We start from the raw sequence: 23,669 nt of genomic DNA, 5'->3' as shown, positions 1-23,669 counted from the left end.
TGGAAGTCAAAACACTGTGCTCCTTGACGTAACCACAGCTAGAAAATCCATAATCGTAAACATCTATTAAGTCTATAATCGGATGAGAAATTATGGATATTCATTCGAGTTAGGACTCCAATTCAAAATAAACTAGTAGCCATACATAAAGAAAGAGTTACATAAAAATTTGGCTTATTTAATTCGCGTTAAGCTATGTAACCATTTTCTTTCCGTTTTTATCGTTGTTTTTAAGTTTTGCAAACGATCGCTTTCATCGAAATTCTATAATTAGAAAACGGGTGGTCCAAACATGATGAAGTGTTAATATGATGCAGGCAGAAAGGTTTCAAATACAATTCTTAATTTTCAGAATTCTAAAATTGGTCAAAAACCGTTCCTATCAATTTTGTGAAACAACTTTTACTAATTATTGTAGATTAGGCACACGCAGGAGATGTATTACGTAGAAATTTTCAGCAAAAGATGCAGGCTCGACCAGGACTCGAACCCAGGTCTCTGGCATACCGTGCCATAGAGAGCAACGGCACGGTATGCCAGAGACTCGGGTTCGAGTCCTGGTCAAGCCTGCATTTTTATCTGAAGAATTTTGTACGTAGTACATCTCCTGTGTGTGCGTAATCTACAATGATTAACATCTCTACGATGGGAGCAACCAGGGAACGTCGAAGTCTACTGTGTTTCAAAGGCAACAGATCCCGTTGCGGTAGCACTGGCAGAGACGATTCCACGCAGGCAAAACAGCAATAGCGAAAAATTAGGCGAGGCCAGGACGGCTGGGTGGCTCAGTGGTTAGAGCAAAGGCACGGTATGCCCGAGATCCGGGTTCGAGTCCTGGTCGAGCCTGCATTTTCCGCTGGAAATTTCTACGTAACTTTTACTACGTATTGAGTAGACCCAAAAATACAATATTAGTCTTGTTTCGAAGATCTTTGCACCCGCTTATAAAATCCATTAACACTGTCAATTCACATTACGATCCCGATTTTATATAGATTTTTATTCAACAGAGTAAAGATTTTCGTGAAAGGTGGCAATACTATGATTTAGTCTAAAGCGGTACTAAGAGTTTGAATTATAGTACTGAATGGAACCACTTCAGCTCGTTCGTATCTCTCACCCTCGAGTGTACACAATGGAATATAATTTCAATGTTACAATAACCGTAGACACATATAAATCTAAATATCTGGCCTGGCAGTTTCAGCCCACAATCATGTATATCATTTTCGCATATCACTGTGTATTGGTAAGATAGACTAAACTACATTTTAGCATGAAGATGATGACTATGTTCACTTACGTTTCAATTTCACTTCGCCTTTCACTTCATGGTCCCTATTTGAGAGTCTACTTCAACAGACAAATTATGGTTATAAGTGTACTACTGGGCTTGGAGCGTTATTCGCTCAAGCGAAGAAGCTCTCGATTCCGTACGCTATCTAGCGTCGACCGTGCGAACTATTTGGCACTGGAGCACTGCAGCCAGTGATGTGCGTCTACGCGTAAACAACGATAGTCTACATTCTACACGTAGACTATTTTATACACGTAGATGACGTAATCTATGTAAACAACATGGCGAAAGCTGATAACTTAGCAAAGGACGGCGTGGAATAAAAAGAAAATTATACTGCGTAACAGTTGCTGATGTGTGAGGAGAACATTTCATACTCTTTCTTCCATATTAGAACAATTTCTCACCTGAGAAAAACCTAACAGGAAATACTGTAGTGTTTTATGGGGAAAAGACCACTCTTGGCTCACGACTGCCATCTGTTGTTGTTTTTTGCATACAATTTATCTTCTTCCATAGTTGATGAGATAATAGAACCAATGTAGTTGAAAATGTCACTTTCCTTTCATGAAACCCTTGAAAATTAATTTTAATGCACTTTCGAATGTCTACGTAGTCTATGTAAACTACAACCCAATGTAATCTACGCGTATATTACGTGTAGACAACGCATGTAGACGTAAACGTATAGTCTACGGCACATCACTGACTCCAGCACTCTAGTTTGAATAACTCATGGATATTTGCTTGCCCTTTACAAGGACTCGTGTAACAGCAGGTAGACAATCATTTCTTGTCGAGAACTGTACCAAGGTCAAGCTTCTAACCTATAATATTGGTGGCTTCCCAGAGAACGAGGCATATTCCAAAAAGGTGTAAGTTCTTGTGTGTCAGGTTGCGAAAACTAGGTCTCGCAGTGCGAGACTCTTTGAGCTACTTGCGAAACGAATGCCTCCCGGTTGCCAACATCAAGAATGAGGGGATGAGGTCATCGTAGCGCTTAGGATTAATCGAGCACCTAGCAACGGCAATTCATGAGAGCAATCAGGATTGAAATAGCATGGAGGCGAAAGCGTATTGCCACGCAGCTGGTGGGCCATTCGGTCCCTGCCACAGTGCGTCTGACAGGCGAAATGACATGCCATGCCCCGTCGCCGCATTGGCAAATGGCTTCGAAACACTTGCTGGGAAGATTAAACGGACTGCGTTGGGGTTTCTGCTACCTCCTGCATCTGTCGTTTCTGATATATAATTTTGCATGGCTCCCCTTTACAGGAAAAATCGCATAAGAAGCGATCAACAAGTGGTGCCAGTTTCCCTGCGGTGAGTGTGTATACGCACAATCTATTCACTTTCAATGCAGGGGAAGGAGATTGGAACCTGTGAAAGTGGGGAGAACGGAGGGGTGTAGTTTAAAGCTGTGTCTGAAGAGCGCAAGCCCGTACTTGAAGGGCACATATTTCGAGAATGGGCCTATCTTGAAGCCTTGGACTAGAAGCGAAAATCTTTCGAATTGCACTTCGATTGCAGTGCCTAATAGCTAACTAAGTAACTCTCTAGCCTTTCTAAACCCGAAGAGGTATGGCTGCAGCAATACAAGCCTGCCATCTGTCCCTATCCTGCGCAAGATCAATCCAATCATTCCCATCCTTACCGATTTCCTTCAGGTCCATCTCAACGTTATCCCTCCATCTTCGTCTTGGCCTTCCTACAGGTCTCTTACCATCAGGTTTCCCAACAAGAATCCTGTAAACTCTTCTTTCCTCTCCCATTCGTGCCACATGACCTGCCCACCTAAGTCTTCTTGATTTAATCATGCTATTAATATCTGGACATGAATACAAATTATGGAGTTCTACATTATGTAACCTTCTCCACTCACCTGTCTCCTCGCACTTTTTAGGTCCAAATATTTTCCTAAGGATTTTATTTTCAAATACTCTTAAATTTATGTTCCTCTCTTAATGTAAGGGAGCAAGTTTCACAGACAAAATTACTGTTTTGTATATTAAAATTTTAGTTTCTTATATATTATACGAGAATATAAAGGTTTATGAAGAGAAAAGTAACACGCATTTCCTGAATTGTCTGCTATTTATTTCCACTTTAAAATCATTTTCATTTGTTAGTATCCTAAGTACTTCCATTTGGAAACTGATTCAAACGAGATGTTATCAATAATTAAATTTTGATGTTATCTAACACTTTGTTTCAGCGTGCAGCGCCTCATGCGGTCAATAAATTAAACTAAAAACACATTGTTTTCCCGCACACTTATTTAGAAATAGCATTGCATTTTAAAAAGTACTAATATCTACATTTCCACACAATAGAAGAAGTACAACCAACATCTGGTTAACGGTGGGGTTCCATGATTTCAAAACAAGCAAACGAGTGTAGCAAACAAGTGTGCAATGTCTCGCACTGCATGCTGTGCTCGTTTAACTAGCGCTCTCGAACTGAAGTAGGCGCCATCAATTCCGACTGTACTCAAGCCATACGTTTTGGACCTTGCGAACACAGCCAAAGTTATGAGCGAGTGGGGACCAGCGGGTACAACTCAGAGAAACTGAATTGGATGGAAAGCAGAATTACACAGCAACTTACGCTTGTAAGCGCTTCTATATACAGGGTGTCTCAAATAAAAGTAGTCCAAAATTTATACGTCTCATTGACATGTTCTTTGATTCATTGATTGAGTTCGTTTATTATATTTCGCTCTTCAGTCACTTTTGGCTAATCGCGAAGATGAGGGCGAGCGATGAGACGATGAAATTGATGAAGGGACACTCACAAAGAACACGGAACATCCCTATCGTCCCAGCGCGCTGTAATAACCACTCCAGCACGATGTAATCTGCTCCACTTGTCAGATCCTTGATAAGCACCGTATTTTGCGACTTATAGGTATGATCTTAAACATCTCACGAATATGTTACAGTTAGTAAATTTGTAAACTTCAGCTGAAAAATCACTTTCCATGTTTTGAACCTCTCGTATCACTATTTCAATATTTCACCGTCAGATAGTACTCGACGTTTCGAAACATAAACGCATTTACTTCTACTTACATGTAACATACAGAATTACGTTATCAGATTAACAAATCAATTGCAACTGAAACTACTTAATACGGAAACTTTGAAAAATAAACAAATCCAAGAGAACTGTATAAAATTACAAAATCTGACAATCGTGTAGACATTTTCAATTACTTTGCCTACTTAAGGAAATATACCATAGCCCACTGGAATATACATGAAGTGCACGTACTGTTCACTGTTGTATCTACTTGTAGTTGATTACTGGAAAATGAACAGCAGACATAACTAAGTTCTTAAGTAACACTAAGAGTAAACTAAATTTTGGTTAAGGTTGGAATACAGGGCGATTCAAAAAATGTTAACATTATTTGGGAAATAGAAAATGTCCTTAATTAGAAAATTTTGCTGCAATGACACGAATTTATGTTTAGTGTGTTATACAGTATGTTTAGTGTGTGACAGTCTATGCAGATTTCTAGAAAGACTTCATATAATTCAAATTTTGAAAGTGTAGCGTGAAAACATGGACGAGGAGTGCTGTTAAAGGCAGCAGATTACGTGCCTACGCCAATTATCCTAGTTGGGGTTGCTTTATGAGAATTCTCTTAACTGGGGAAAACATTCAGCCCACCTGATGTCAGAGTGTGTACATAGGAGAAACGAAAAAGAGGCTGAATAACAGGTTGAAAGAACATAGGGATGATGTACGATTTAAGAGACAGAAATGCGATATTTAAGCACACGAGAGAAACAAGACATGACATAGGGCGCATCCAGGAACGCTCGACGTTGGAGCACAACAAAAAAATACAATTCTCTTTTTTAAAAATGATTTTCATTTACATGTTACAGGTTTTTAGTATTTGATATGCCCTCCCTTAGCTTCAATAAGCATTGCAACCCTTTTCGGCATTGAATTTACTAGTTTAGAACATATTTCTTTGATTTCTGGATCATGATACCAAAAACGAATCACTGAACAATTCAACTTCTCTCTCGTGCTCCAGTCTGTTTTCCTCAGTCTTAAAGTGCTTGGACTGGCCTGGAAATTGATGTTAATTCTATTGAGAATTTGTGGGCTATAATCAAGTAAAGATCATGCCAAGTTAATCACAAATACAACTAAAAATACTCTGGCACCAATTCGTGCATATCTAAAAATATTTTTTGTATTCCTTTTATTTACAGATTTTTCTCAGCTACGAAAGCATAATTTTAACTATGTCAAAACATTATTACGTGAAAACTAGATGAACACAACACCGTTATACAATATTGCAAATTATGCTCACTGATTGACATTTCTGTTCTTAAGCCACCCTCCATGGCGTAGGGGTTAGCATAGCGTGCTACGACACCAGGACTCCTAGTTTATATCCCGGCTTAGGCATGGGTGTTCTTTGTGAGTGTATCTTCATCAATTTCATCATCATCGCTTACGTTATTCTCATCGTTGTGATTAGCCAAAAGTGGCAGAAAGGCGACACTAAATACAAATTAAATCAAGTTATTGTCCTATTAACAATTCCATGAAACTATTTAGGAATAATGATCTCATTCCAAAGCACGTTTTCGAAATTAATCTATCGTTCACATTTAGTGTAGCGTATGTTATAACAAAGGTTTCCAACCGATAAGGTCACAAACAGCCACAAAATGAAAATTGGGTGTTCTGTTCACTTGCACTCCTATACGAAAATATTTTTTTAATTTAAGCATAGATCCTTAAATACCATTCTCCACAACCTTTCTACACTCGATGTCACTCTTCCATGGTTATTATTTTGGAGAGAGAAAATTGTAACCACGGAGAATTGTTGTAACCAAAGCTCTCAATTTAGGAACATAACATGTCCCCCCAGTTGTATCTCTAGATCTACGCATGTGCTTTACCACACACTTTTATTTGGAAAATGGCATCCACACCTACATCATCATCCAATCATAATCCATGAATAATGGCACCGTATTCAACAACACAACACGCCCTGTCATATTCGCTGCAGACGCCACACGGCAAACGCATGTGATTTTCAATTGTTAGCAGCTGGAACGTCGCTACCTTTCAACTCTGCATCCAGGAAAGGCCATACAACTCTGTGACGTAGCAGGTCAACATTTGCTACTATGTTGAGCGTTTCTGGAAGCGCCCATAGGTTGGGATGAGGCTAAGCAGATAGGAAGGGAGAAGAAGACAATAAACTGGAATGGGGGACTGAAGATAAACAAAGAATGGAAGAAGGTGTTAGAAATAGTGGAAAGGACAAGAGTGAAGGAGGAGAGAAGAAGGAAGAGGAATGAAGAAAGAAAGGATAAGGAAAAAGAGCATGAGATAAGGAGTCGAACCACTTTCCAGATGAAAGGAAATATTTATCTAAATCGCCTGTGAGGTGAAACAACAGTTGACAAGGGAAGGCCACCTTCTGGAACACCTGGAAAGGAATGTTCCAAATAATAAAAAAAACTTTCTAATAATCTTGTGTCTGGAGGGGAGTGAATTTGTGTGTGTACACAACGGTAGGATCTCATTTTAATTGTAGATCCAGTCCCGATTAGCTTATCTGTGCATTAAATGGTATTTAAAACAGCAATTCAATACTAAAATGTTTTCAACAATGAGGTTGTGTGTATGTTGAATTTAGAAATAGCCAGGTTTAGGCTGAAGCAAGAATTATTCTAAACAGCTAAATGCATTTGTACCGTTAGAGATTTGCCAAAGAAACCTTGAACCTTTTACAGTTGAAAATTAATATTCTTTTGCATATTGTGAAGGGGGCCCTAAGTGCAGCTCCAACTCGCTTACACCAGATCGGACATGAACAGCCTTCAGGGCACACCTTTCGTTTCGTAACAACGCCGTGAAACAAGAAACCTGCTGACGCAGCAGCTCGTATTGGATTAACAAGGAAGAGAAACCTAACGCTTGAAACACGAGACTTCAAGGCTGCAAATTACCTCCACAGCTACATACCTACCTCCTACAACCTCCTTCCATCCTGAGCCATTCTCTGGCATGGATATCTGCTAATATTATGATTCCCTCACCTATTTCCTTGGCCCCCAAGTCAGAGCTCATTGTTAGGATCTCATTTTCATAAAAAATAACTAGATGGCATCTCAAGACATAAGAAGTATCTGCCCTAAATACTCAATGAAATTACAAGTAATTTCCCTTATTAAAAATAAAACTAAATAGTCTATTTCCAAGTATATTAGCTTTTTTCTGATATCTTATTATGATTGCATCTGAAAACCTCAGCATGAACGCAATGGGACTGAGCTTCACGATCGCATTTAAGGTATCTAAAAGTAAGTTTATTAGATATGGCAATATGCAGACACGTATACGGAGTACTTCGACATTATTAGACGCACACTTACGAGAGTGAAAAGCTATTTGAAGTGACCATTTTCGGTTAAACTCGATTTGCTTGATCGGTGCAGGGTTAAATCCAGTTTCAATTGTAGAGTGGGTATGGGCGAATGAAACCTGTTCTTACTCAGGTAATCTTGTCTTGTCTACTCGACTCGTATTGTCTGTTCGACGCAATGGGCGAGCAAACAACTGTTTCAATTGATCTTACTCGGGCAATCTCGGCTTGTCTATTCGATGCAATGGGTATGAGCGAGCAAATAGCTCTTTCAAGTGGTCTTATTCGAGCAATCTCGGCTTGTCTGTTCGACGCAATAGGTATGGGCGAGCACACAGTTGTTTCAAGTTGTCTTACTCGGGCAATATTGACCTGTGTGTTCGACGCAATTGAAGGGCCAGGGGGAAAAACGATGAATGTCGATTTCTCGCCCATTTTGAGATCGCAACGCCATCTGATAGTTCAGAAGCTGTACTATAAGAATGAGAACGGCCTTGGTTGGGAAACGATGAGAAGTGCCTGAAAATCGCATTATTATTTTGGCATATATTAACGTACTTATGGAAAGAAATACTTTGTTTTTCATTTCCTGGCAAATTGTCTCGAATGAACATTCATCGTTTTTCCCCCTGGCCCTTCAATTGGTATGGGCGAGCAAACAGTTGTTTCAATTGGTCTTACTCGGGCAATCTCGGCTTGTCTGTTCGATGCAATGGTATGGACAAGCAAACAGTTGTTTCAAGTTGTCTTATTCGGGCAATATTGACCTGTGTGTTCGACGCAATTGGTATGGGCGAGGAAACAGTTGTTTCAAGTTGTCTTACTCGGGCAATCTCGGCTGCTTGTCTGTTCGACGCAATGGGTATGGGCGAGCAAACAGCTACTTGAAGTGGTCTTACTAAGGCAATATTCTCGTACTCGCTCGGCGCAGTTGGTACAGGCGACTAAAAACCTGGCACATCCGGATATAAATTTGAGATCCTTGCACCTGAACTGTCAAAAATCCATTGTTAACAACGGGTTAAGGGACTTCGAAGGAAATGATCGACAACTTGAGGAACCTGAAGGAAACCAAGGTGGTTGAAGAGAGCGAACGAGGAAGGTAAAGTAGCTGGGAGCAGCGAAGACTTGTTCTTGTGGCACTCTCTAATTGAACTCCTTTCCCGTCGCATTGTTCCTTCCTCGAAGGGGGAGGGGAGGGAGGGTTGCCATTAATCTGTTTCCACGGAAGGCGACGAGAGAAAGAGCTCCGGGAAATGAGAGGGAGCCGAGAGGAGACAAATAAGACACAAGGAGACTGATTAGTTTCCCACCTTTGCCACCAGAGCCCGCTGCTGTTTTTTTCTGCTTTCGACGAACGTGATTTATCTCTCAGATAACGCAGGAGATTGAGATTCTTGTCCTTCGGTCCTGTTCCGCTCTGTCGCCAGTTTCCGTTTTGGAGAAATCTTCCTGTAAGTAGTTCGTGAGTAGGGATGTCTGTACGACGTGAACGCTACGCTGTCCTTATTTCGAGTTTGTCGTCTCTAGAGTTTGTTACGTGAATAGGGGCGGCTCAAGGTCGGGCTTCTATCTTCCCGTCACGGACAAATAACCTCCCTTCTTTCTACTTCTTCTTCCAGCACAGCGGCTTGGCTGCAGTGTTGCCAGTAACGTCGTCGTGATTCTCATATGCTTTTCATCCGTTTCCGGTGGTATTAACACTCTATAGAAATGTCCTGTACACAGCATTCAGCGCATAGTCACTGTAAATTGTAGCTGTCACAAACGAATACACTTGATTTTTTTTTCTTTTTAACGATATTTATTCACACAGCGAATAATTAAAAATTGTGACAAAACCCTAAAAATAACTAACGTAGGGGGGAAAATTCAACAACATAGAGATTTATTGATTTTGTTTATTTCACTTTCGCTTTTCTGCCATTTCGTGTTGGGTGAAAATATGAAGAAATTGAAGAACGGACACTCAAAAAGAACATCCATGCCCAGGCCGGGATTCGAACTACAGACAAATTACGGTTATACGCACTACTGGTCTTCGAGCGCATACCGCTCGATTTGCCTGCTCGAGCGTAATTCTCTCAAGCGAAGAAGCTCTCGATTCCGTACGCTATCCAGCGTTGTCCGTGTGAACTATTTGGCGCTCGAACGAAATCCTCTCCCTGCAGCACTCTATGATATAGCTTTTGATTATTGTGGTTGTACAACTCTTAGTATTTACCCTATTTTGGTTTTCTAAGCGGTACTGCTTACATTTATATTTAAAGAAACTGTTAGTTATTCTGATTTGACTTTTGTTATTTAGCGTTGTTTTTCTGCCACCTCTGGCTAATCGCGACGATGAGAAAGGATAATGATATGACAAAACTGATGAAGGGACACTCACAAAGAACATTCATGTCCAGACCTGGATTCGACCACGGGAGGCCTGGCGCCGTACCTCGCTGTGCTAAGCACTCTGCCACGGAGGTCGGCGGTTAATCTTCAAATAGGTTACTATATATGTTTTACCGCAGAAGGCAGAAACGTAACACTTCACACGGCAGTCAACACACCCACGATAACGCATTCGCAGTTTAAACACGACCAGCAGGCAATTTGCGTTTATAATTGTTCCAGTACAAGCAAATAAATATTATACGTCAACACGCAGCTCAACCGGAGAACGAGCGGGGTAAATTAATTATTTCGCAAACGTAAACAGACAAGGTAAATCTTCCGTGAACGCTGGGAGTAAACGTAGCGAATGAATGATTTAAACACCACATACGCACGTGCTTGTTTTCGCTCTAAAATTATTACATGCAATGCCCTAGGATTGACTTTTTCTTAGATGTGATCTTTACCTCTAGGCGACCGGGAGAGAAACGCATTTTTATGTCGAGACGAAACTGTTCCGCATCTCGTCTCGTCTCTGAATCATCCGTTTTCGGGATTGGTGCAAGTGGTAGGAAGGAGAGTCAGCATCCGACGCTCGCACTCCGCTGCAGGACCACCAGCATCAAAGATAGGAACCACGCGAATAAAGAAAGGTACGTTCGATGTCGTTTCCTGGTTAAGATAAATAAGAATCTCGCAATATTAGTTCAGGATCCATACAGAATCCCTCAATATTTTGTTCAAGATCCACAAAATATCCCTCAATACTGGTTCAAGATCTATAAAGAATTCCTCAATGTTGATACATAGTCAATATTGGTTCAAGATCCATACAGACTCCGAAGATATTTCGTTCAAAATCGATAAAGAATAGCTCCATATCGGTTCAAAATCCATAAATAATCTCGCAATACTAATAAAGATACACTCAATATTGGTTCAAGATTCGTAAAGAATCCCTCGATATATCGTTCACGATCTATAAAGAATCCCTCAATGTTGATATCAATATTGGTTCAAGATCCATACAGACTCCGAAGATATTTCGTTCAAAATCGATAAAGAATAGCTCCATATCGGTTCAAAATCCATAAATAATCTCGCAATACTTATAAAGATACACTCAATATTGGTTCAAGATTCGTAAAGAATCCCTCGATATATCGTTCATGATCATACAGAGTCAGTCAATATTGATTCAAGATTCATACAGACTCCCAAGATATATCGTTCACGATCTATAAAGAATCTCACGATATTGTTGCATGATGTATGAAGAACTCCCGACCACAGAGAATACAGCTTGTTACAGGGATCTACACCTTTGGCCCAGAAGCTACGTTCCTTCTTTTGATCAAACGAGATTCATCTTATTTTTGGCCTCTTGTCTCTTCTGAATATCAAAGCTCTAGTCAAATTCTCGTCTCCGTCTAGAAACTCTTATCTTCGTTTTTCTCTCGAATCAAGTCTCCAAATAATAGATACAAAAATGTACACCATTACTTTTGATAATACACTAAAGAGGCATGTTTAAAAAACATAACAGTCCATGGCGTGGGGCGGGAAGGGAGGGGGGATGGCAAAGCATTGCTAAGCTGATTTTCATTGGATGACGTGTGGTCAGTGCACCTACTCTCATCCCCAATGTATTCTACCTCTCGAGATCGAAGTCAGCTACTGCTTGTTTTCAAGTAGTTTCTTAAATGTCGTCACAGCGTTGGGCTAACACCGAAATTTTGAACACGTGGTCAAAAAAATTCCAAATTAGCTTTGACCAAACAATTCAAAATCAGTTTTATCTAATAACATAGGTCCTCAAAACACTTACGACTCAAAGATTATTCCTACATACTTCAACTTCAATTAAAGATTATTCCTACATATTTCAACTCCGTTTAAAGATTATTCCTACATATTTCAACTCCGTTTAAAGATTATTCCTACGATTAAATACGAGTATTATTCCTACATATTTCAACTTCACTCCCTTTAAAGATTATTCCTACATATTTCAACTTCGTTCAAAGATTATTCCTACATAAACTTCGTTTAAAGATTATTCCTACATACTTCAACTCCGTTTAAAGATTATTCCTACATATTTCAACTCCGTTTAAAGATTGTTCCTACGTATTTCAACTCCGTTTAAAGATTATTCCTACATATTTCAACTCCGTTTAAAGATTATTACTACATATTTCAACTTCGATTAAATACGAGTATTATTCCTACATGTTTCAACTTCGTTCAAATATTATTCCTACATATTTCAACTTCGTTTAAAGATTATACCTACATATTTCAACTCCGTTTAAAGATTATTCCTACATATTTCAACTTCGTTTAAAGATTATTTTTACATACTTCAACTTCGTTTAAAGATTATTCTTACATACTTCAATTTCGTTTAAAGATTATTCTTACATACTTCAACTTCGTTTAAAGATTATTCCTACATACTTCAACTCCGTTTAAATATTATTCCTACATATATCAACTCCGTTTAAATATTATTCCTACATATTTGAACTCCGTTTAAATATTATTCCTACATATTTCAACTTCGATTAAATACGAGTATTATTCCTACATGTTTCAACTTCGTTCAAATATTATTCCTACATATTTCAACTTCGTTTAAAGATTATACCTACATATTTCAACTCCGTTTAAAGATTATTCCTACGATTAAATACAAGTATTATTATTTCATATTTCAACTTCGTTTAAAGATTACTCCTACATATTTCAACTTCGTTTAAAGATTATTCCTACATATTTCAACTTCGTTTAAAGATTATTCCTACATATTTCAACTTAGTTTAAAGATTATTCCTACATATTTCAACTTCGTTTAAAGATTATTCCTACATTCTTAAAATTGATAAGTTATTTATGTCTTCACAATTCACGATAATGCAAATAATAGAATGAGACTTCAAGTAATCAGGCGAACAAGATTTCGATGACTCTCTGTCGCAACGGTCCGTATTGCAGTATAGACAACCGCAAGCTGTTAAATGTCATAGAAAAAACAACGCAAAAGATGAAATGACAAAATCTGACTACTCACCTTTAGTTTCTGCAGCTGGGATCTCACGAACTCACTACGACTAGCCTGGTCCGAGCCGGTCACGGGAAACGAACCCATGTACTGGAAGAGAAATAGAGAGAAATAAATTAGACTCAGATCCAGTTTGATTATTATAAAACATGAAAAACATGAATTTGCAAACATGACAAAAACTGTACCATCCCTACGCGAAATTACAATATAAACAGAAGAAAACCGCACAGGAAATGATAAATACGAAGCTGTTTAGCCTAATGGAAGGAAGATAAGTACAGGTAATTCCATAACTAATTAAGTTCTTGGAATCTCTAAAGGCAAGAAGAATGTGTTTGGCCTGAAATTCACCGACTCTTCTTGCCACTATTCTCATCTGCTAATGCAAAATCAAACATCCTCCCACGACAATATTTTAACTGACTCCCCCACAGAAACTACTGCATCGCCAACCTTGTACAGCACAATCTGCAGACGAGACAACTACAGTCAGGAACACTACCGGCTCTCCTTGTCAGGGCAGAAGGATGGATAGATGTTTACTGCTCCGTGTTAAGTAGCCGTCATTAGTCTCGAGCAAGAAATCACGACCCGCTCACGGCTGACGTCGGGGAGACAAATGGGTTTCTTTTCCCGCCCGCTTTTACCCCCAAGGACCCGGACTTTCAGAAAATCCCCTTCCTTCTTGCTCCAGGAGAGGGATGATCTCGTTGCGGGGAAACGATGGAATCTCCGCGGGATAAAAACAACGTCATCTTCTCTGTGATAAGTAACCTGTTTTCTCCCCGAGGAGTCCACCGCCGGTGTATTATGTTCGGTGATCTTATCCCTTTTTTGACGCCTGAAAGGAGCTTGGTGCGAGGTTGGTCAATCACTTCCAGGAATGGCTGAAGATCCTTGTTTACTTTATGGAAAGGCCGCTTGGAACGTTTGTTTTCAGGTCACTTCTACGCGCTGCTAACTTCCTAGATGTCGTGTCTTGTATAACGCGCTGCTAACATCCGAGATGTCGAGTCTTGTATAACGCGCTGCTAACTTCCGAGATGTCGAGTCTTGTATAACGCGCTGCTAACTTCCGAGATGTCGAGTCTTGTATAACACGCTACTAACTTCCGAGATGTCGAGTCTTGTAAAACGCGCTGCTAACTTCCGAGATGTCGAGTCTTGTAAAACGCGCTGCTAACTTCCGAGATGTCGAGTCTTGTAAAACGCGCTGCTAACTTCCGAGATGTCGAGTCTTGTAAAACGCGCTGCTAACTTCCGAGATGTCGAGTCTTGTAAAACGCGCTGCTAACTTCCGAGATGTCGAGTCTTGAAAAACGCGCTGCTAACTTCCGAGATGTCGAGTCTTGAAAAACGCGCTGCTAACTTCCGAGATGTCGAGTCTTGAAAAACGCGCTGCTAACTTCCGAGATGTCGAGTCTTGTAAAACGCGCTGCTAACTTCCGAGATGTCGAGTCTTGTATAAACTTCCGAGATGTCGAGTCTTGTATAACGCGCTGCTAACTTCCGAGATGTCGAGTCTTGTAAAACTCGCTGCTAACTTCCGAGATGTCGAGTCTTGTAAAACGCGCTGCTAACTTCCGAGATGTCGAGTCTTGTAAAACGCGCTGCTAACTTCCGAGATGTCGAGTCTTGTATAAACTTCCGAGATGTCGAGTCTTGTATAACGCGCTGCTAACTTCCGAGATGTCGAGTCTTGTAAAACTCGCTGCTAACTTCCGAGATGTCGAGTCTTGTAAAACGCGCTGCTAACTTCCGAGATGTCGAGTCTTGTAAAACGCGCTGCTAACTTCCGAGATGTCGAGTCTTGTAAAACGCGCTGCTAACTTCCGAGATGTCGAGTCTTGTAAAACGCGCTGCTAACTTCCGAGATGTCGAGTCTTGAAAAACGCGCTGCTAACTTCCGAGATGTCGAGTCTTGAAAAACGCGCTGCTAACTTCCGAGATGTCGAGTCTTGAAAAACGCGCTGCTAACTTCCGAGATGTCGAGTCTTGTAAAACGCGCTGCTAACTTCCGAGATGTCGAGTCTTGTAAAACGCGCTGCTAACTTCCGAGATGTCGAGTCTTGTAAAACGCGCTGCTAACTTCCGAGATGTCGAGTCTTGAAAAACGCGCTGCTAACTTCCGAGATGTCGAGTCTTGAAAAACGCGCTGCTAACTTCCGAGATGTCGAGTCTTGTAAAACGCGCTGCTAACTTCCGAGATGTCGAGTCTTGTAAAACGCGCTGCTAACTTCCGAGATGTCGAGTCTTGTAAAACGCGCTGCTAACTTCCGAGATGTCGAGTCTTGTAAAACGCGCTGCTAACTTCCGAGATGTCGAGTCTTGAAAAACGCGCTGCTAACTTCCGAGATGTCGAGTCTTGAAAAACGCGCTGCTAACTTCCGAGATGTCGAGTCTTGAAAAACGCGCTGCTAACTTCCGAGATGTCGAGTCTTGTAAAACGCGCTGCTAACTTCCGAGATGTCGAGTCTTGTATAAACTTCCGAGATGTCGAGTCTTGTATAACGCGCTGCTAACTTCCGAGATGTCGAGTCTTGTAAAACTCGCTGCTAACTTCCGAGATGTCGAGTCTTGTAAAACGCGCTGCTAACTTCCGAGATGTCGAGTCTTGTAAAACACGCCGCTAACTTCCGAGATGTCGAGTCTTGTAAAACGCGCTGCTAACTTCCGAGATGTCGAGTCTTGTAAAACGCGCTGCTAACTTCCGAGATGTCGAGTCTTGAAAAACGCGCTGCTAACTTCCGAGATGTCGAGTCTTGAAAAACGCGCTGCTAACTTCCGAGATGTCGAGTCTTGAAAAACGCGCTGCTAACTTCCGAGATGTCGAGTCTTGTAAAACGCGCTGCTAACTTCCGAGATGTCGAGTCTTGTAAAACGCGCTGCTAACTTCCGAGATGTCGAGTCTTGTAAAACGCGCTGCTAACTTCCGAGATGTCGAGTCTTGTAAAACGCGCTGCTAACTTCCGAGATGTCGAGTCTTGTATAACGCGCTGCTAACTTCCGAGATGTCGAGTCTTGTATAACGCGCTGCTAACTTCCGAGATGTCGAGTCTTGTATAACACGCTGCTAACTTCCGAGATGTCGAGTCTTGTAAAACGCGCTGCTAACTTCCGAGATGTCGAGTCTTGTAAAACGCGCTGCTAACTTCCGAGATGTCGAGTCTTGTAAAACGCGCTGCTAACTTCCGAGATGTCGAGTCTTGTAAAACGCGCTGCTAACTTCCGAGATGTCGAGTCTTGTAAAACGCGCTGCTAACTTCCGAGATGTCGAGTCTTGTAAGACGCGCTGTTAACTTCCGAGATGTCGAGTCTTGTAAAACGCGCTGCTAACTTCCGAGATGTCGAGTCTTGTAAAACGCGCTGCTAACTTCCGAGATGTCGAGTCTTGTAAAACGCGCTGCTAACTTCCGAGATGTCGAGTCTTGTAAAACGCGCTGCTAACTTCCGAGATGTCGAGTCTTGTAAAACGCGCTGCTAACTTCCGAGATGTCGAGTCTTGTATAACGCGCTGCTAACTTCCGAGATGCCGAGTCTTGTAAAACGCGCTGCTAACTTCCGAGATGTCGAGTCTTGTAAAACGCGCTGCTAACTTCCGAGATGTCGAGTCTTGTAAAACGCGCTGCTAACTTCCGAGATGTCGAGTCTTGAAAAACGCGTTGCTAACTTCCGAGATGTCGAGTCTTGAAAAACGCGCTGCTAACTTCCGAGATGTCGAGTCTTGTAAAACGCGCTGCTAACTTCCGAGATGTCGAGTCTTGTAAAACGCGCTGCTAACTTCCGAGATGTCGAGTCTTGTAAAACGCGCTGCTAACTTCCGAGATGTCGAGTCTTGTATAACGCGCTGCTAACTTCCGAGATGTCGAGTCTTGTATAACGCGCTGCTAACTTCCGAGATGTCGAGTCTTGTATAACGCGCTGCTAACTTCCGAGATGTCGAGTCTTGTAAAACGCGCTGCTAACTTCCGAGATGTCGAGTCTTGTAAAACGCGCTGCTAACTTCCGAGATGTCGAGTCTTGTAAAACGCGCTGCTAACTTCCGAGATGTCGAGTCTTGTATAACGCGCTGCTAACTTCCGAGATGTCGAGTCTTGAAAAACGCGCTGCTAACTTCCGAGATGTCGAGTCTTGTAAAACGCGTTGCTAACTTCCGAGATGTCGAGTCTTATAAAACGCGCTGCCTACCCCTGAGATGTCGAGTCTTGTAGAACGCGCTGCTCCCCCTCGAGATGTCGAGCCTGTAAGATCAACCACTGAATCGGCGACAATTTGAAAAAGTATCTCCATACTGAACTTATGAAGCTGTGGCTGACGCACCGTCCTGTCTTGTAATGCGCAACTTTCCGCGCCTCCTACGTAATTGCTATGTTGAATGCAACTATGGACGTTATATGATGTCAAAATGAACCAAATTTATTTTATTAGCCAATTATAATCGCTACTATAAACCTCTTCCTATGATGCAAAAGTCGAATGGATTGATTGGTTGATTTAGTTTATTTTACTTCGCGTTTTGTGCCTCTCGGCTAATTTGCGAAGATGGAGATGAGTGATGAAATGATGAATGGACATTCACAAACAACCAAGCCCGAGCGGGATTCGAACCCGGGACCCTTGGTGTCGCAGCGCGATATGACAACCACTCGGCCACAGGCTCCGGGAAAATTCGAATGGAGTTCGGATAGATGGCTACGCGTTTGAACGGTCTGAATTCTCGATGTTAGCTCTCTAGGGTTAACAGTTGCACAAGAATACTGAAAAACAGTGGGTTGTACAACGAGTTTCATAAATTTACAGGAATATATTTTAAGGCCTTTTCAACAATGGAATTAATTCACTTTAATTCATTTTAAAACGGGCTACAGACCTTCACGCTCATAACGCTATGAGAGGAAACAACATAAGCTTGTTTGTCGCGCATTCTAGCGTTGGTTCCGTAAGTATCCCACAGTTTCCTTGGATAAACTTCCATAAGAACAACATACCGATGTCCCCCTCCAATTCGCCCTAAAAATAACATTCCGAGTAAACCTAATTTACTCGGGGGGACAAAAATTGGATAAGGAGCAGAGAAAATTCGACAAATCCAATTTGGAATGTTATCCCTGGTTCAACTTATTGTTGAAACAATACACCATTAAAGTGTACAGGTGGAGGAAGGAGCAGAGTGGAATCTTGTTTGAACAGCGGTGTCCCCTAGCGCCAGTTAAGTGAATTACATCCACGGTTAGGGGGAAAGCTCAACTTCCGTTAAAAATACATCCTTGTCGTGATAGTCTAGGGACAAACTTGTGAGGGGATGGCCACACTGATCCATCATTCAACAATTGAACGTACACTCACCGGCAATAAATATGGGAGACCATCATCCTGAAATACTGGCTTCCCTGCAAGGCGTTGTGTGTGTTGCCTAACTCCACGGCGACAAGTGGATTTTAATAGCAAATTTTCAATGGTAACTTCTACCAGCGCCGTATAGGTAGGCAACACACAACACCTTCTAGGGAAGCGAGTATTTCAAAATGTACAGGGTCAACCAAAAGTCCACGTACTCCCTGTTTATTTTCTCATATTGATGAATAATATTCATGGTCCAGTATACAGGGTGGCTCAAAAAGTCACTTAACACCCCCGATACAAGGCCACTGCAGTGCGCAACGTGGAAATGGTGATGACCAATCGTTGCCAGGGCAGGGGGAACCACATTGACGCCACCCGCATGGTCGACGGCCATCTTGATGTCCGCCTTCTTGAATTCAACTTCAGAATTTTAAATGGAAAGGGGGTGATATGACATATCAAATCAGGCTAGAATTTTACGAGAAATGCAATGGTGGAGGTTTTTTCGATGTATCTTTAACCAGTAAAAAGTTTGACTGAATTCTTGTACCAATTTGCTCCTTTTCGAGGTGTTAGAAAAATGGCTCAAAATTTGTTTAGCACATCGGTATTGCATCGAGATGAAAGTGATGTCTAGGGAGAGAAGTTCGCATGCCATTGCACACGATTTTAATCGGATACATCCACGAAGAGCTGCGCATTATGAATGGTTGTCGCGAACAATTACAGTGTGACGCTTCCATTAAATGAAAAGTCCTTCACAGTAACGATTGGTCATCACCACTTCCATGTTGCGCGCTGCAGTGGCCTTGTATCGGGGGTGTTAAGTGACTTTTTGAGCCACCCTGTAGTATAACAGGAGATACATTTGATCAGATGAGGCTATAGACAACAACTTGTTCCAGAGTGTATCTGTGTATTCAGTCATTTTCATAACAGAGAATTATTCGCCTCCAAGTACAGTTAAGAAATTCTCCTCAGCATTGCTGGAGTGATTTAAGAAAATTCCCTAAGAGTGGATTCTTTAAGTTCGTCAGTTGTCTCGTAACGTTGCTATTCACCTTTACGGTCCAGAACCTCTTCCAATCAATTTGTTTTCAAACCTTTAATTGAGATATTCTCGTACGGCAATAGCATAATGTGCTGGTGCACCATCCTGCTGCAACCAGACTCGACCGAGAATTCCCCAATTTTGCCGTTCAGGAATAAACCAGTCGTGTAACATGGCGAGATTGTACATTTCGTCACAGCACCTTCAAAGAAATATGGACCAAACAGGGATGTGGTAGACATTGCAGCCCACATCATCACGTACTTGAAGGCGAATAATTCTGTCATGAAAATGATGGCGTACACAGACACTGTGGAATAAGTTGTTATGTATAGCCTCATCTGATCAAATGTATCTCCTGTAATACTATACTGGACCGTGAATATTATACATCAATATGAAAAAAAATTGGGGGTTAAGGGACTTTTGGCTCACCCTGTAGGTGTCCCATTTTTATTGCCTGTGACTGTACGTACGGAGAGTCAATGTAAAAGGCATGCAATGAAACATTTCGCGGCTTAAAATATATTTCAGTGAGTGGCGTACAAAGAAATCTTCTAAAGGGGAGATTGTATCTCCTAACCAAGGTAACGCCAAAATGCATCACATAATGCACGCAAGTACTTTAGTTCATCAATTGGTGTACATTTTTGATGCGCCTTCCTGCATCCTTCTCGATGATGTATTTAAACGTTTGACCTGAATTACAGACTTTATGTATTTTTTGTTTCAGATGATGCATTTTCTTCTGTGTATACAGCTTTATCTGCATTTTGCTGACTTACAAGGCTCTGGAGTCGACACCCACTGTCCTGTGGGCTTGCGTTGGGATCCACAGGCAGTATAATCCTCTGGGGTATATGCTGTGTCCTCTCCATGTGTGTTTGTGATTGTGCCCCTCATCATTATTCATCCTCGTCGTCGCGATTAGCCAAAAGTGGCACAAGAGCGACGTAAAATAACCAAATTTAAATTTTAAAATTAAATTGATATGTTTTTAATACGTTTACCGTCGCATTTTTGCCAATTTTGGCTATCAGATGTAAATGATGGACACTCAAAATGCCAATGCAATGATTTTATTTACTTAAACGTTTGGCCTGAACTACAGACCTTATGTATTTTTTGTTTCAGATGATGCACAGTACGCTACGCTATCAGGAGCCCAGAGTTCGACTCCTGAGATGGCCATGGGTGTTCTATGAGAGTGTTCCTTCATCAATTTCAGCATATCACTCATCCTCATCGTCGCGATTAGCCAGAAGTTGCAGAAAAGGGGCGATAAATATTAAGAAAATCAAATCGAACCTGAGACCATCGGTAACAAAATCGTTAATCACGCATGGGCATTAAAAAAGCTATTCAAAGAATGGAAGAATAAATGTCAACAATGCAAACATGAATGCAAATTTTGTAAATCTATATTTCTTTCGTAGTATATACTCAATTATGTCGAGCACTGTAATTGGGCATTCGCATGTTGTGTTTAATAATAAATAAATAAAATTCGCCTATCCTCTTTGGACAACTTTTTCCGTGTGTGTGTCTAAATTATCTTAAACGCGTTTTCCCCTTGATTCCTATCCATCTTCCTGCTCGTCTTCCCTTTGTGGCAACTCATTGCTGCCTTTCTGAGAGCTTTCTTCGCTAGATTTGAACTTGCCCCGGTACAAGTCACCTCCGCTGTAATTGATTTGACACTTCTAGTCTGTGGACTATTTTGTTCCTGCTAAGTCCCATTTCTCAAACTCCAGAAGTTTCTGGACTTTGTCCTCCAGCCTCATCCCTCAGGATCTCTCCTCATCTTCTTCCCCAGACTCCGAGAAGAAACTTAACTTCGTGCTCGATCATATGAGTCGAAGGAGGCCTCATTTTTTATCGTTTGTCCACCTCGCGACACTACCTCCTGGTTTCTTGTCGTTCCTCGCTGATTTACTGCAGTTTCCGCGTCTTCAATAAACGAAACTGGCCAGGCGGAAATGACGTCATACATTACTCCCTGTGGAGGTTCGGCCGCCATTAGCGAGGAAAGTGGACACAGATTGTTTACGTATACGCAGATGATATATATTTTAAATTTCATTGCACATTGTTATTCTCCTTACACTTATGGTGCACTTATGTTCAGTCTCCTTAAAGGTCTCAATAGGCATGTGAAATATATCTAATTTTGGTTCTAATGATGGGTTAAAACAAGGAGATGCATTATCTCCATTGCTCTTTAATTTTGCCTTAGAATATGCTGTTAGGAAGGTAAAAGAAACTAAAGAAGGATTAAAATTAAATGGTGTGACTCAGTTGTTAGCATATGCAGATGATGTACACTTATTACGGGATGATGTGAATACAATTAAGAATAATGATAAAATATTTTTCAAAACAGCTAAAGAGATAGGTTTGGAAGTTAGCAAAGAGAAAACTAAATATATGCTTACAGGCCGAAACCAAGTATGAAGTAATAATCAAAATCTAATTATTGATAACAACTCGTTTGAACCAGTTTCCAAATTCAAATACTTAGGAGTAATATTAACAAATGAAAATTATATTAAAGAGGAAATGAAAAGTAGGCTTAATTCAGGAAATGCATGTTACTTCTCTCTTCATAAACTTTTGTCTTCTCGTTTAATATCTAAGAAAGTAAAAGTTAAAATATGCAAAACAGTAATTTTGCCTGTAGTATTATATGGGTGTGAAACTTAGTCCCTTACATTGAAAGAGGAACATAAATTGAGAGTATTTGAAAATAAGATCCTTAGGAGAATCTTTGGACCTAAAAGGGATGAGGAGGCAGGTGAGTGGAGAAGGTTACATAATTTAGAACTCCATAATTTGTATTCATGTCCAGATATTATTAGAATAATTAAATCAAGAAGACTTAGGTGGGCAACCCATGTGGCACGAATGGGAGAGAAAAGAGGAGTTTACAGGATTCCTGTTGGGAAACCTGATGGTAAGAGACCTGTAGGAAGGCCAAGACGAAGATGGAGGGGATAACGTTGAGATGAACCTAAAGGAAATCGGTAGAGATGGAAAAGAGTATATAGATATTGCTAAGGATAGGGACAGATGGAAGGCCTGTGTTGCTGCAGCCATGAACCTTCGGGTTTAAGAAGGCTAGGAAGTTAGTTTCGAAACATCTGTTGTACAGTTCACACATTCTCCTGATAGGTGATTTATTTATAATGTTCGATATTCTGGTACAGTCAACGGCAAAGGTATCCGTAGGCAAATTGTACATCAGTATTTTCATTACTCTTTATTCCACCACACCCTGTGTTGTTTTAAGGAATGATTTTCTGTTGATACAAAGCAGATGTTGTCCTCTGCCTAATGACGTTTTTACTTCAATTCACGATCATCACATTGTGGAAAACGGACTGAATGAAAATGGTGATGGACAATTTGCCTACTATTTCTATTGCCGTTGGGTGTACTACAGTAAAAAAGGCCTCCTTTGGATCGTATCTTGGAGATAGGAACACGTATGTGTATTTGTTCTAGTAGATGTTGCACTTGAATATTATTGTTCATTACTTTGTATAAGAAAGAGAGCAATTGCATCTTCCTTCTTTTGCTGAGAGGAGGCAGGTTGTGGTGTTTACAGAGGGAAGTGCATGATTCGTATCAGGGATAATGCCTATTTCTTTGTAGGTAGCGTACCTTATGAATTTACACTGTAGCATTTCTATTTTATGCGTGTACTTTTTGTCCTGAGAAACCTATATTTGTGCTTCATCTTGTATTCTACTTTAAAGCAGAGACGATTTTTTTTACAAAGCAGCAAGGGAGGGAAATTATACATTTGGCAACACAGAGGCATTCGGACACAAGCGACGGGGAAGCGGGAGAAGAAAACAAATGAAAAAGGAAGACTGTATGTAAAAAAAATACCAGTTTAGCACTGTAAAAAACAAAATGTTCTTGTATTTTAAAATCCAAAGCTACGTACACAGCATCGAAACATACGGTGTGAGAGGTTTCATGTGCAAGACAGAAACAATTTACCAATGACAGTTATGTATGTTAGTAAATAAAAGTGACTATATTGCGGAAAACTGACTGAAGCTCGCAACATGTATTCAAGTAGTATGAGAGGGAAGTGCTATCGAAA

The 23,669-nt window shown here is 40.8% G+C and overlaps 1 protein-coding gene across 3 annotated transcripts in view; it reads right to left on the bottom strand.

Moving 5' to 3' along the window:
• Positions 1-23,669, bottom strand: part of LOC145996048 (EGFR adapter protein-like) — a 1,377,132-nt gene that overhangs the window by 793,311 nt on the left and 560,152 nt on the right. For all 3 annotated transcript variants that reach the window (XM_083132260.1, XM_083132261.1, XM_083132263.1), the window contains one exon: positions 13,168-13,248. In XM_083132260.1, the coding sequence (XP_082988386.1) occupies positions 13,168-13,248 (81 nt within the window). The remainder of the gene's footprint in view (positions 1-13,167; positions 13,249-23,669) is intronic.

The sequence above is a fragment of the Lepisma saccharinum genome, chromosome 12 (assembly GCF_977018435.1).
Source record: "Lepisma saccharinum chromosome 12, izLepSacc3.1, whole genome shotgun sequence".
In the NCBI taxonomy this organism is placed as follows: Eukaryota; Metazoa; Arthropoda; class Insecta; order Zygentoma; family Lepismatidae; genus Lepisma; species Lepisma saccharinum.
Note: the sequence above shows the minus strand (reverse complement) of the source record. Positions and strands in the feature narration are given on the sequence as shown.